The following is a 13,390-nucleotide window of genomic DNA, read 5'->3' on the forward strand; positions in this document are numbered from 1 at the left end:
CCTAAACATTTTTTTACCGAAATGATCCCGATGCCTCTACAAACGCTACTGATGGGTTACATTTTTACAAAATGTTAACTATTTCAATATGTAATTCTAAATCATTACGCCTGTTAAGCTAAATTCAATGTTTAATTTAGTGTTCTATAGGAAAGGTAGTGGATAAATAGTCTATAATACTTAAAACTATATATATTTAACATATTATGTTCGACAGGATTAGAGCAACTTAAAGGGCCCTTATTTAACTCGTTAAAAGAGTAGCGTGCGTTTTTACTAGGTCGAAACTTTACTATAATTTCATTAACCACTTGAATGCCACAGTGGTAAAACAAGGGCTTTTATTTACTGGCTTTCAAAAGATCTTTGGAAAGTTCCCAACGATCCTTTGAAAGTTATCAGTTACTATATATATATATATATATATATATATATGATGTCATGCGGTAAGGCTTCAGGGTACGAGGAGGAGAACAGCAATGAGTAATGTGCTTTGTTATAAATTAAGATATTATCTAAATAATATTAGCAGAGATTAGATTGTGAAAGTGAATATATTTAGCAAACTACCAAGGCTTGGTTAGCCAGCAAATCCACAGATATTCTGGATTTTGTTTGCGGATGTGGGGAAGAGAGAACCCAAAAACACTCCAAACATATGTTAAAAATATGTTACGCCAAGATGAAGATAAACTGATAAATCTACATTGTGGTACAGAGTTGGACAAGATGTCGGGGAAATCACATACAAATAATGTTCCTATATCCAGATGTGTATATTTCTAGCTATAGGCTAAAAGTGGGGTAATTTATCAATACAGATTACACACAGAAGGGCTGCTGGGACGCCACAAATGAAAAAAGTGCTTCTAAAAAAAAAAAAAAAATTTAAAAAAGAATTATAAAATACAGGGTGGTAGCGTAAAAAAAAATAAAAATGAAAAACTGGTATTAAAATAATAAAAAATAATGCATTACATTTATAAATGGAAACTATTTTTTTAAGGTGTCAGCTGTTCCGTACTTTAGAAGATGAGAGAACACTGAATTCATTAGATATGTTTAATTGTCTTGGGGGGGGGGGGGGGAACACACACACGCAAAAAAAAAAAAAAAGCAAGGGATGGATGATACTGATAACCGGTTTACAGACATGGCCAACAGGCCTAAAAAGTGTTAAAAGACCAGAGGAGCCTCTACTAAGCCCCTAAAGACTAGGAAAGGGATACACATTAACCAAGAAACAAAAACCCAAAAAATGTCTAGCTATAACTATATTGATCATTTATTATCCATGCGATAGAAACGTTTCCTAAAACGGGTTTGACATGTTACAGCTTTCAGAAATATCGGTTTCTTTGTTGAATTACGTAAATGCAATTTATTTTGGAGCCCTATAAGGCAATATTAGTGCAGGTCACAACTTAACAGAGCTTTGAACCATTGCAACGCAATGCGGACCTCCTTCAAGTTTCACATGGTTTACACTAGCCATTTTAAGTAAATTGGCTAAAACGTGATAAAATATCTTCGAAACAGACCATTTACAAACCCTGCGGCAACATAATAAACATAAATAGGAATGGGATAAAGGCGTTCGTCCCCTTGGATTGATCTTCTGGCCTGTATAACAGCAGGTCTTTCCCATCTATGTATCTTTTCTTGGCATGCTGGAGAGCGCATACAGACACAGACATACACACCCACCCACCAGTCACCTCTCGAGGATACGCTCACACTCTGAAAAGCGAGTTTTAAACTGAAGTGAATAGATAACGGGACTCGGTCTTGCAGGACGTTAGAAGGTTTTCCTGTGGATAGCTCGGGCTCCGTCTTCCTCGTATTCCTTCTTTGAAACCCACATTTTCTTGAAGGTGTCCAGCGAGGCCAAAATGGATCCACTAGAAGAACATAAAGATGATATTTCATGAAAAACTAGATTGTTCCATGAAAACAAAAACAATTTAATGAAATAGTAACATAAGATCCAAGGTAAGGTTATTTCTTTTAAAAGACAATGCTGATATATCTCTCTATAAATATATATATCTACAGGACAGACTTTTTTTTTACGTGACTTTCTTGTTCCTAAAATGGTACAGAATCACGTGGACCCTCTACTTCCAAGATAGAAAACGTTAAAATCTTCAGCAAAAAAAAGGGATGAGCCTGACTGTTCCTATAACGGAAATAACATGGAATTTGTCCATCCTCTATGAGAACTGAACATGGAAACATCTAAAACTTCACAGAACTCATGTGTGTTGGAATCCAATACCTATACCAAGCCTTGCTGACCAGGAGATGAAGCTGGAAATGGGCTTCCTCAAACCGCTGTATGGTACCAGGAAGACCCCGCATCTCCTGAGAGTAATGTATGGCTCATTTGTGAGCTTAAATATCTGAGCCGAGCTCCGGCTCCACCTTATATCACCACCTTTCTCTGTATACGTGGAAACCTCAAAAAACAGAAAGCCAACGTGTGCAACGTACCCAATCCATGTAGAATATAATCGTTCCTGGGGGGCGGATATCTGGAAGGAGCAATAGAAAAGAATTTTGGAGTCATCTAAATGTAATTTTTTTACAAAAAAAAAGCTACTCTGATTCAAGAGAACATTTTTGGTCCATAACAATTTATAGCTTTTAATAGACTAAGTTTCCTGGGAAATATGCATGCAGACTTACTGCTAACACAATTTATTACATTCATACAGCTGCAGGACCCACAGGGTTCATGTCATTGTTCTCTATATAGCGGTTTGTGGTATTGTTAACGGTTTCATCTCACCAAATAAACATTACGGAGGGTTATCTCAGCCATGCGCATCTTGAAAGAAATGTCCAATTACATAATGAACCTAGTGCTAGGATTCAGGGGAATGTACTTTAATTATAGTACCTTTTACACATTCACAAACCTACCAACTTAGTATCCTCAGGAAAATAAAGAGTTGTAAAATGTTTGGCTCATCAGCAAAGTAACAAATCACCAATACTGGGTGGAATTGAAAGCATCAGCCAGTCCATAAGACACTTCAGCCATCACATGCATTTTGCCCCTTTCTCACCCCCAGCGAAATGCCCTGCAGGAGACGCATTTGGCGCTGGATCTGCTGAACGCAGCTTAGACCCCAGTACGGATGTGTAAAGTCTTCCCACCGATTGATTGCTTAAGCGATTGGTGACAGCAATATACTGCCATTGATTTCACTGGAAGTACTTTACGGGCACTTACTTAATGCTTAAACAGCCATTAAGCGGCAAGAAATGTAAGAAGAAAATTGCAGAATGGCTATAACCTCTGTGTCAGGTAAGGGTTTTATTTTTGTTGGAAGAATGCATATTAAAGTACTCACAGAGTGCCCTGATCTATGGTAGGGGTGTCAGGGACATCAAACCATTCCTTTAAATCTTTGAATAAGTCTCACTCAATTAATTATGCATTATACAGGGCAAGCACCTTTGGTGTCCCTCTACAAATCCCATGAACATTTGTCCCGCAGGAGATGTGTTTGATGGAACACCTTTCCTCGCTCGTGATATACTTCCTGGCAGTCGGCTCCATCGCTGGCTCAGCGAATGCCGCGGCTTCAACAGGAGCCCTTTCCTTACACAGATTGCAAGAATTGTCGGACCACAGAGGTGCTTTATTATTTTTGTTTTGGAAGAATGTTCTCACCGAGTACTTTAATATGAATTCTTCTGATGTAGGGGTGTCAGGGACATGAGACTGGCCCTTTAAATCCCGGAATAAATGTCAATAATGTTATGCATGAGCTGCAATACAGATCTTGTTCCAAAAAAATGCAACAAGGTGAATACTTTATACTACAGTGTTAACTAAACACAAGGATCTACGTGATGATAAATACCTGCCATGTAAACACAAAAGCATAAAAGGATATTGGAAGAAAGGCATGATTTGCATGTGACAGACCAAAGACTCCAGGGCGCGTTCCTCACACTAATCGTACTGTTCAGCCAAACATAAGCAACCGAGCAAAACAGAAGAAAAATCTAAAACCATACCCTGATTTTAACATCTTTGGGCGCTAACTTTTTCACTTCACTTAGAAGTCGGTCACCAAATCCTATGGGGGACAAAAAAAAGAAAACAGACATTAGTTTTTGCTGTTTGAACCCGCTAGATTAAATACCTCCTGAAATATTCATTCAATCATAAGGATCTTTTTTTAACAAAATGCAACCTTTTTCCAGTTCCAGTAAGAAAAGCTAAAATGTCACCCCCCTCCCCACAAGTACTTCTTATACAGGTTGGATCAACAGCAGAAAATTAAACTTTTTATCACAAAAAATACAAATATAAGGACTTGTAAAGCACTGAAGGATCAAAATTGTTACTGCTGCATACTATGTAATTTATTGAAAATAAATGAAAATGTTTAGTGAAGAAATCAGCTTCACAAAGAAGTAAGTGCCCATCAAAGAGCCAGGAACACAGGGTCCATGGACAAAGCCCAGCTCTTCAGCGGTTAAACAGTGAGGTACATTTAAACACAACGGTGCAGAAATATATAAATGCCAAGAACAGACCTTTGAAGAGAGTAGATCCCCCAGACAAAACTATGTTGGAAAATAGTGTTCTCCTCAGATCCATATCTGATTTTTGAATGGCAAACACCAGCACCTCGTGGATTCCCTCGCACTCCTCCCCGATCAGATCTGGTCGGAACAGCAGCTCGGGAGCTCGGAATCTGGCCGGCCCAATCTAGAAAAGAGAGTAAGCGAAGATACTGGGGTATTAATCTTCTAACGGAAGATTGTGTTTTATAAAATGACAAGCCTGCTTGAGTTACATCATACCACACAACGGCGAGTCATTTAACCAAAGCCGTTCCAAATAAGTTATCACATGATCAACACACTTCTGTTCCACTAAAACCCTAGAGAACTAAAGGCGTCTCTGATTTCAATAATCTGTCAGGTCAATACATATTATATCATCAGTCACTCTGATGGGACGATGTGTCCCATGGGCAAGGACTGATTGTCTTTGGGCAGAAAGAACAGCGAAACGGCAAAACAGTAATAACTTTATTTTCCACATATCAAAGGAAGTAGCACATATAATAAAACAAAAAAGCCATTATATGCTTTGAGACGCACCCAAACATTGTAAATCTTGTAGATACTTGCCAAAGCCCAGAGTTACTGCTGAAACTAAGGCACATGACTCTGATCCTCATATAATACACAACCCAGTTATCAGAACCAGTTAATATTAACACATTAATTCCCAATAAGGTATTCAGTTTTAGCAAATGATCATAGCCATCATTTTTTTGGACAAACGTAGCTATTTTAATCAAATGGAAACAAATATGTACAGACCTCAATGGTGCTGCCATCAGGTAAGTAATACTGAGCCTTTTCAGTCTCCAGAGTTTCATCCTTTTGGGGGTTTATAGATAAGTAGCATGCACGCTGCACATTCATTGAAGAAAGGGAGAAAAATAAGATTTAGGTTACTATAAGTAAAAACTGTTTTTTCACAACATAAAACTTACTCTATTTTCCTTAATACTGGAAGCTCGTTAAAACGCAAACCAGTGGGCTGCAGAGTTATACATTTATATCCAAATATGAAGGATGATCCGACCTAATGAACATAGACTATCGCTAATCTACTAAATCAGGATTTTGTGACCTTGAAACCTTAACAGGTTTCACATGTTACTCATATTTACTAAAGTACAACTGTTTTAACACCGACTTGTTGGTCAGGCTCCATAGGGGCACTTGAGTGCCCATTTAAGATGTCAGAGGAAAAATTAATGCCTTTGAGAAAGATTTTGGTAAATCTATAACCCTAAAAATACACAAAAAAACTATACGAACCTCCTTGATTGTTTTGACAATTTCAAACTCTGCTGAAGTGTGGAAATCATAGCCCTCTTTCCGAAGGTAAAGGCGCAGGAAGCGGGAGACGTCTCGGCCAGCGATGTCGATCCTCATGATGGAGTGAGGCATTGCAAAACCTTCATAGATGGGAACTGCGTGGGTCACGCCATCCCCAGAGTCCAACACAACACCGGTAGTCCTCCCAGTCGCGTACCTAAAGGGCACAATGAAAGTTATCTGAATTATGTACTTCTATTAAATACCAAATTGTCATTAACCCCTTTAACGAAGACTAGAATGCTCCAAAATCAAATTTCACCATAGCTGTGAATATAACGTATTTTTTTTTTTTTAAAAGGCATCTGGTAACTAATTACGTACAACACAATCTGCAAGTAACAATTCCGCTGTCCAGTCACACGTTACCTATCAGCAGATCAGTGTAACAGCAAAGGTAACACAGCACCTCTAGATTCCAACAGATAAGCTGTTCTTACATAATACGCTGTTTTTATATACCTGGCCTTACAAGTCACTATTATACTAGTGCAAAGAGTTAAAGGGACTCACAGACTGAGCACCGCTTGCATGGAGATGAACAGAGCCGGGACGTTAAAAGTCTCAAAGAAAACTTCTGCAGCTCGCTCACGATTTTTTCTGGGGTTTAATGGAGCTTCTGTAAGTAAAACTGGATGCTGTGGAAAGAAAAGACATTCTAAGTTAACAGAAAAAACTAAGATGAATTTTTGAAGAAGCTATCTAATCCAAACATGGTTCTATTGCTTCCCATGGACTGGGCCAGTCCTGGACCAAAGAGCATCCCAGGTAAGAAGCCCATTTGTCGCCCAAAACCAGTATACTCCATGCTTTTACTTTTAGAGTGCAAATGCAGTCAGAGATCTCTCTGTATGCTCCCCACAAAGTGTCAGGCACCTGTTGCACCTTTGTCAGGTACCGGACTGACTTTAACACACCGGGGTGACTGTTGGCTCAGGGGGGGTCCAGGCACCGCAGACGAGAACCAAAACATTGACAAAAGAATACATTTATTTAAAATATTGTCTGTATACCCTAATTCTCGGTTAATATGCCTTCCCAAAAAAGTGGCGGCTGTTACAGCCGCAAAGATAGGGCCAACTTCATATTTTGGAATGGCATGTCCAACAACCTCATATACACTACCGTTTGAAAGTTTGGGGTCAATATCTTCATTGAAAATACATACATTTCAAGCTGTAACATAATTGCAAAAGGGTTTACTAATGATCAGTTAGCCTTTTAAACTTAAATTCGGATCAGTGAACACAACGTGCCGTCTGAACACTGGAGTGATGGGAGCGATAAAGGGCCTCTGAGATCCGAATATATTCCATTAAAAATCAGACGCTACATTAGTCCAGCTACATTAGTCATTTATACCATTAACCCCATCTGCGCTGGATTTTAGATCTATTTCAGAGTACACCTAACAAGGGTCTAATGCGAAGTGTAAATTACATTTTCTGAACTTTGTAAAGCTGCATATTAAGGAAAATGGAAAATCAGAATCAATAAAGTTCATGGTAACGAAGGAATATTGTTAGAGCAACTCACCTCTTCGGAGAAGGTCTGCAGCTGATCTTTGGAGTAGACGTACTGCCAGATGCGCTCCATATCGTTCCAGTCCTTTACAATACCATGTTCCATGGGATACCGGATCGAGAGGAGTCCCCTGTGCTCCTGTAATACAACGTGAATCAGCAATGCATATAAAATGGACAATGACCCTACAAAAAAAAGATTAATTGGTATACTGTATGTAGGGATGCACCGTAATAAAAATTCTGGACCGAAACTGAAATTTTATCATTCACTTGGCTGAAAAACAAAACCGAAAATGACCCCCCGCCTTAAAAAAAAAAATAACCACACTTTTATTTAAATTAGTAACACATCAACATTGCAAAAAAAAAAAATCAATAGCAACATTAATTATATATATATGTAATTGGTAACAGCAACCACACCCCTACCATGCCCAGGCATAGCCAGATTCCAGCATGTACTGGCGGACTTAACATGACAGGAGTGTGATTACAGCCTCCTTATGCCATGCTATCCCCCACACACATTCATTCATATACTCATATTCATTCCCTTATTCACGCATACTTGCTCATACACCCACCCCCTTACCTGATCTCTCATTCGTAGACCTCCGCAGGGACCCTGCTATTTCCCTCTGTGTGGCTCACACTCTGTGCGAACAACTTCTCTTGTCCTCCGTAGGGGAGGAAGAAGGAATGGAGCAGAGTCATGTGACGTGCATTCACGTGACTCAGCTGGGTTCCTGCTTCTCCTGGCTTGTACAAGAGACGCTGCTCGCACAGTGTGTGCGACCAACGCACAGGTAAGCATCCTGGCCCCAGCGGACGATTATTTTCGTCCAATAATGCCCTTTTCGGACTATATATTTCGGCCACCGATATATGGGTGCATCCCTTCCTGGATTAGTATATAAGTGGTTTATTTAACATCAATTCAAATCTCACCTCTGCCTTTGGTCCAATAAATAAATCGCCTTCCAGGGCACCTGCCATGACTCGAATATGCTTAGGTCTTCCAACACTGAAAGAAAACATTACAACGGGTGAAACACGTGCCTCTCTGTCTTAACAAGGAGTTCACGTTGGGTAGTCGTGGGTTACTTACTAGTTTGGAAAGCAGTACTTTGGGATCTGATCACCTGCAAACCCTGCTTTAATGACTCCAGAGCCCTGCATAAGAAAGCAAGATGTTACTATTGAGGTTAACGAATCCAATGCAATTACACGTATTCCGTACAGGGCAGCTGTAACCAACATCTAACAAAGTGATATGAAAAAAACTAATACGGCGGTGCAAGTCACAAAGCTGGAAATCTTAAAAGTCTGTAAGCAAGGAAAATACATGATATCATTGAAATGGTTGGGGTCACTAATCTGTTTTCATGGAAAACAAGGACATTTCTAGCTGTAACATAATTGCAAAAGGGTTTCTAACGATCAATTAGCCTTAAACTTGGATCAGTGAACACAACGTGCCACTGGAACACAGGAGTGATTGGAGTGATAAAGGGCCACTGGAACACAGGAGTGATGGGAGTGATAAAGGGCCACTGGAACACAGGAGTGATGGGAGTGATAAAGGGCCACTGGAACACAGGAGTGATGGGAGTGATAAAGGGCCATTGGAACACAGGATCCGTATCGCCGCAACGTACAAAATCATGTACATAATTACTATAAATGATAGAGGCACTACAGGTTTGTCCCGAGGGGCTATTTGCGAGTGCCGGACTCTCTCCCTCTTCTCTATCACCACGTCTTAACATGCGCATCATATATCTCCCTTAAAATAAAATGGAACAACGTGCATGTCACCTACATATACCATAGCTTTTCACTAATTCACACCGGAAAGAACTTCATGTTACATGTTCTCCAGTGCAAAATTTTTTAAAGCTATGGTATATGTAGGCGACATGCACATTATGTAGCATCAAATCCAAAAGAACAACAAGCTTCACTCTCCGATTCCTTTTTTATTATATATTTTTTAGTTTAGTATAGTTTGGGGATTTAATGATAATATTTAAGATGATGATGTAGCTTTAAATAAACACTCCAGCCATCTCATGCACCTTATTGCATGTGATCGCTGCATGATCCCTTTACATTTTTGTGGTGTCAATATCCATGTGCCCCTTTCCCCCCAGCAGATATGTTAGACGTGATATTTACTGGATTAACTAGACTTGCGCATTTGTTTTTGTGTCGAATTTTGCCGTTTTGCGCAACATGAAAATGTACGTCCATTCCTTCGTCGCCACGGCCGCTATTTTTACTACACTAAGAGGAGGAGGATTTCGTCATCTAAATTCAACTTCTACGCGTTTATTTCTTGTTTCCATGGCAACCTAGGCAGCCGAATGGGATTTCTGAAAACGAATTTCGTTTGAAAGATTTCCCCCCCCCTCGGTGCTTTTTTATTTAATTTTGGGAGAATACAAAATAAAGTTCTCACACAGGGTTAGGGTTACTCAGAGTACCTTAATACGCATTATTTGGTGGGGCCTGTCAGAGACATTAAACTGCCCCTGTTAAACGTTCGTCTATTTACCTTAACCATTGCGATGAATAAACTATAATAAAATAATTTGAGGCAATAAAATAACCCAACAGACGGGTCAATAGTTAAATTAGGGCCGAGTAAATAATAATAAATTAACGGACTAGGCCATTTACACCCATATCTGCTTCATCCCTTCACGGCCAGAGAAAAATCTCCACACGGTGCAAACCCACCAATCGGAACCCACACGTCAAACGTCAATCTAACACTAAACCAATAGGCGATTAGGGCGCGGCTGGCTGAGCTCATCTAGACGCACATTTTATCCTCAGAATGAGTGACAGGCGCATCATCCAATCACATGACACAGTATCGTCTGCCACGCCTTTTTGGTCCCCTGGGCGGGCTTTGACGCGGCAGCAGGTTAGGTTTAGCCTATCCTGCTGCCCACAACAAGCCAAAAAAATATAATAAAGTAAAAAAATCACCGCCAGACGGTAAACGGTTTAAAAAAAGTGCGAACGACGCCTATCAAATCCAAGCCTACCTTGCAAGCTTATCATATAGCCCGTACCCTCTGATCTAATAACAGGGGCGCGGTTGCTATGACAAAGGGAAAATGATTGCCGGTACGATGAGTAAATCGGCTCCCCAACAGGTTATGGAAAAAGAAAACGGTGTAAAGCTGCATGAAACCTCCTGAGCGTTCGGATTTTACTTACATTGTCAATGACCACGGGCTGGTTGGCAATCACATCGTATGACTCCATGGCGGCTTCCTCCTCCCTGGAGCAGACGGGCCGGCGCTGACAGCCTATGCGCACGCGCAGATCGGGGGATGACGGGCAGCATCTGACAGCTTCTGCGCGTGCGCAGAGTGAGACCGCTTGACACCATCCGCGCAGGCGCAACTAGCTGGCGTTGTTGGTTGGGAGAGTGATGCTCGTGAAACGTTTGCATATGGTGTTCGCTTTTTAAACGTGTTTGACCTCTTTGGGTTGCCGTATGCCGCATATTAAATGGACTAAGCAACAGCTTGTAGTTAATATAAAACTTAAGAGTCTAGTTGGAGTTGAGCGTATGTTTTCTAGGGATCAGTGACGTAACGTAAGCTTATTTTCATCTACAAACACTGCTTGTATCTTCTGATGTAGTGTTTCTGATGTCATAATTGTACCTCTAAAAAGTTTTCTTTGCTGCCACCATGTGCTTTGCATGCGCTTTAGTCACACTAAAAAATCATATGAAAAACTTTTGTTGTCTGGTTGTCAGTGTGTAAATTGGTCCAGATAAAGCAGGGTAAAAATTCACTACAGGGGGACTTTGCAGGGAGTTGGTTTCTCCAGCTTGAATGGCTGAGCTGGCCCTGCACACTGTATAGCAGTTTATAAGGAGACAATTAAGAAATATCACTGAGTTAAGTATACAGTATACAGGGCCAGCCAAGCTCTTCCTGCTGCTGAGCCCCAGGATATGATGCTCTGCCTCTTAAGGAGTCGGTGCCTCATATGATGGGTGATGGAGGCTGTGCTAGCTGGGTTTAGTTCTCCAGAGTCTAAAAGGGCCAGTTGGAGAGATTAGAGATCTTGCCTATTAAGTGGCCTGGTAATTAGCGGTGCACAGGGGAATCTGATCGCCATCCCTGGGAACTCTCTTGGTTTGCCAGAGAACTCCGAGAGAAGCACCGGTTCTCCGGGCCAACACCCAAATCCTCGGGGTTGCAGCAGAGGGGTCTTGGCCTAACCCATTTTACACCCATTTCCCCTTTTAAATGGGGGTGTTTCCTGTGATGTTAGCGGCAATGTCCACTAACGTCAGTGGGCAGTCCTGTCCGGGTATGCTGATTACCCTGTGTGCCATTCACAGTAATATAAGGCCCTTTGTTATATATATATAGCTGTGCATTTGCCCCTTTTTGCCACCCCAGCTGTTTGCCGTGCAGGAAATGCGTTCTGCGGAACACACACCCCTGCATGTAATAAACTCAGCTCCGGTGCAGGCTCAGTGAACGCTATGTGTGGGGACCCCAGTACGGATTCATGGGGAGCACGCCATTTAATCTCAATGGGAGTGATTTCCTGCTACAGATTGGCTGCTTTAAGCAGCCAATCAGTGGCAAGAACCACTGGACCTTGGAGGAGGAGGGCTGCAGCTACTGCTAGGTAAGTGCTTTTATCCATTTTGAAATACGTGTTAAAATACTAAATTCTTGCAAAAGCACCATCAGTGCACTGCAGCTTCTCCTAAAGGCAAATATTTCCCTAGAAGTAAATCATGCTTCAATGTGCATTCTTAATTGGTGGGACTGTCCCTTTAAGACATGATCTGCACGGCTGTCTTTCTATCAGTATATTTTCAGTATATATATATATATAATGTTAAAAAAACAGAGTATGCGGTGATACATTTTTTATTGGACTAATATAATATTTAAAAGATAAAAAAAAAAGAATCTTTCGAGAGTTATCCTCCCTTCATCGGGTCTGAAGCAATACTGATCAACATGATAGAGGTTCAACGGCTTAATCCATTTGCATTATATATATATATATATATATATATATATATATACATAATATATATTTAATGTATATGTTAAATATTTGTTGTCTTTATGTTGGATGTACAACTATGTATTTGCTTAATCGGTTCATTTTTCATTTGCCGGTTGTGCATCTAGGGAAAAAACTGGGTTTGGAGGAAGAGGAATGCAGAATGTAGAAAACAATATATGTTCTAATGGAGATGAGCAATACTAAGTTACCACCTATGAATATACATATAAATTAGAGTATAAAATGCATAAAAAAATAACTAAAAAAAACCCAAATATGCAATACCAAGTCACTTCTGCGTGTGTCCACCAGGTGGTGCTACAGAGTCCTTCCACAGTTTCTCTTAAATAGCCTGCATCCATTGTTTCTCCATCTTTTCATTATGATTTCCACTGCTGCTGAGTGATCAGCCAGTAGGGCTCCATTACCCTGCATCGCTGATCACAGTACCTGTCATCATAGGTTTCAGGAGAGTCTGGCTAGACCCCCTGGAAACCTTTTTTACAGTTAATATTGTTTTCTGACACTGCCGGCAGAGAATGCCCGGACTCCTGTTACACCCGATCAGTCAGAAGGAAGCTAGCGATGTTAGGCTGTTGAATGCAAGAACCAAAAGACGTACTATTGCGTCCTCCGTCATCTAGTATTAGGATGTAATGCTACGCCCTAAGCTCCCTAAGTGGTTAAAACGGACACTTTAATGCATATAATAGCTGTGTGGTTTCTTTACATTTTTGTGGCGTTCCTTTACAAATTGATCGGTGAGTCTGAAAAATCCCCTCGTTTGTATTTGCCCCTTCACCCTGCCCCCCCCCAGCTATTTTGACTACAATGTATTTCCTCAGCCGCCGTCCTTATTGCTGAGTGTCCGGATATGA

The 13,390-nt window shown here is 40.6% G+C and overlaps 1 protein-coding gene across 1 annotated transcript; it reads right to left on the reverse strand.

Moving 5' to 3' along the window:
• Nucleotides 1-1,798: 1,798 nt before the first annotated feature.
• LOC149288631 (alpha-centractin) lies at nt 1,799-10,727 on the reverse strand. The gene is made up of 11 exons (XM_089491510.1): nt 10,680-10,727; nt 8,557-8,621; nt 8,397-8,472; nt 7,459-7,584; nt 6,436-6,560; nt 5,863-6,079; nt 5,356-5,448; nt 4,558-4,732; nt 4,033-4,094; nt 2,494-2,534; nt 1,799-1,901 (listed from the first exon to the last, which is right to left on the reverse strand). The coding sequence occupies exons 1-11, from the start codon at nt 10,725-10,727 to the stop codon at nt 1,799-1,801; spliced, it is 1,131 nt and encodes a 376-aa protein (XP_089347636.1).
• Nucleotides 10,728-13,390: the final 2,663 nt, after the last annotated feature.

This window comes from Sceloporus occidentalis, unplaced genomic scaffold (assembly GCF_023333645.1).
Source record: "Sceloporus occidentalis isolate IW3139 unplaced genomic scaffold, rSceOcc1.0.p SCAF_50, whole genome shotgun sequence".
Lineage (NCBI taxonomy): Eukaryota > Metazoa > Chordata > Lepidosauria > Squamata > Phrynosomatidae > Sceloporus > Sceloporus occidentalis.

Excerpts from the sequence above, each read along its gene's own strand:
- LOC149288631 (XM_089491510.1), bottom strand. The coding sequence starts at position 10,727 with ATGGAGTCATACGATGTGATTGCCAACCAGCCCGTGGTCATTGACAAT. Across the intron at positions 5,449-5,862 it reads TTGTCAAAACAATCAAGGAG|CGTGCATGCTACTTATCTAT; the intron begins GTTCGTATAGTT and ends ATGAATGTGCAG. Across the intron at positions 4,095-4,557 it reads GGGATCTACTCTCTTCAAAG|GATTTGGTGACCGACTTCTA; the intron begins GTCTGTTCTTGG and ends TGTCCCCCATAG.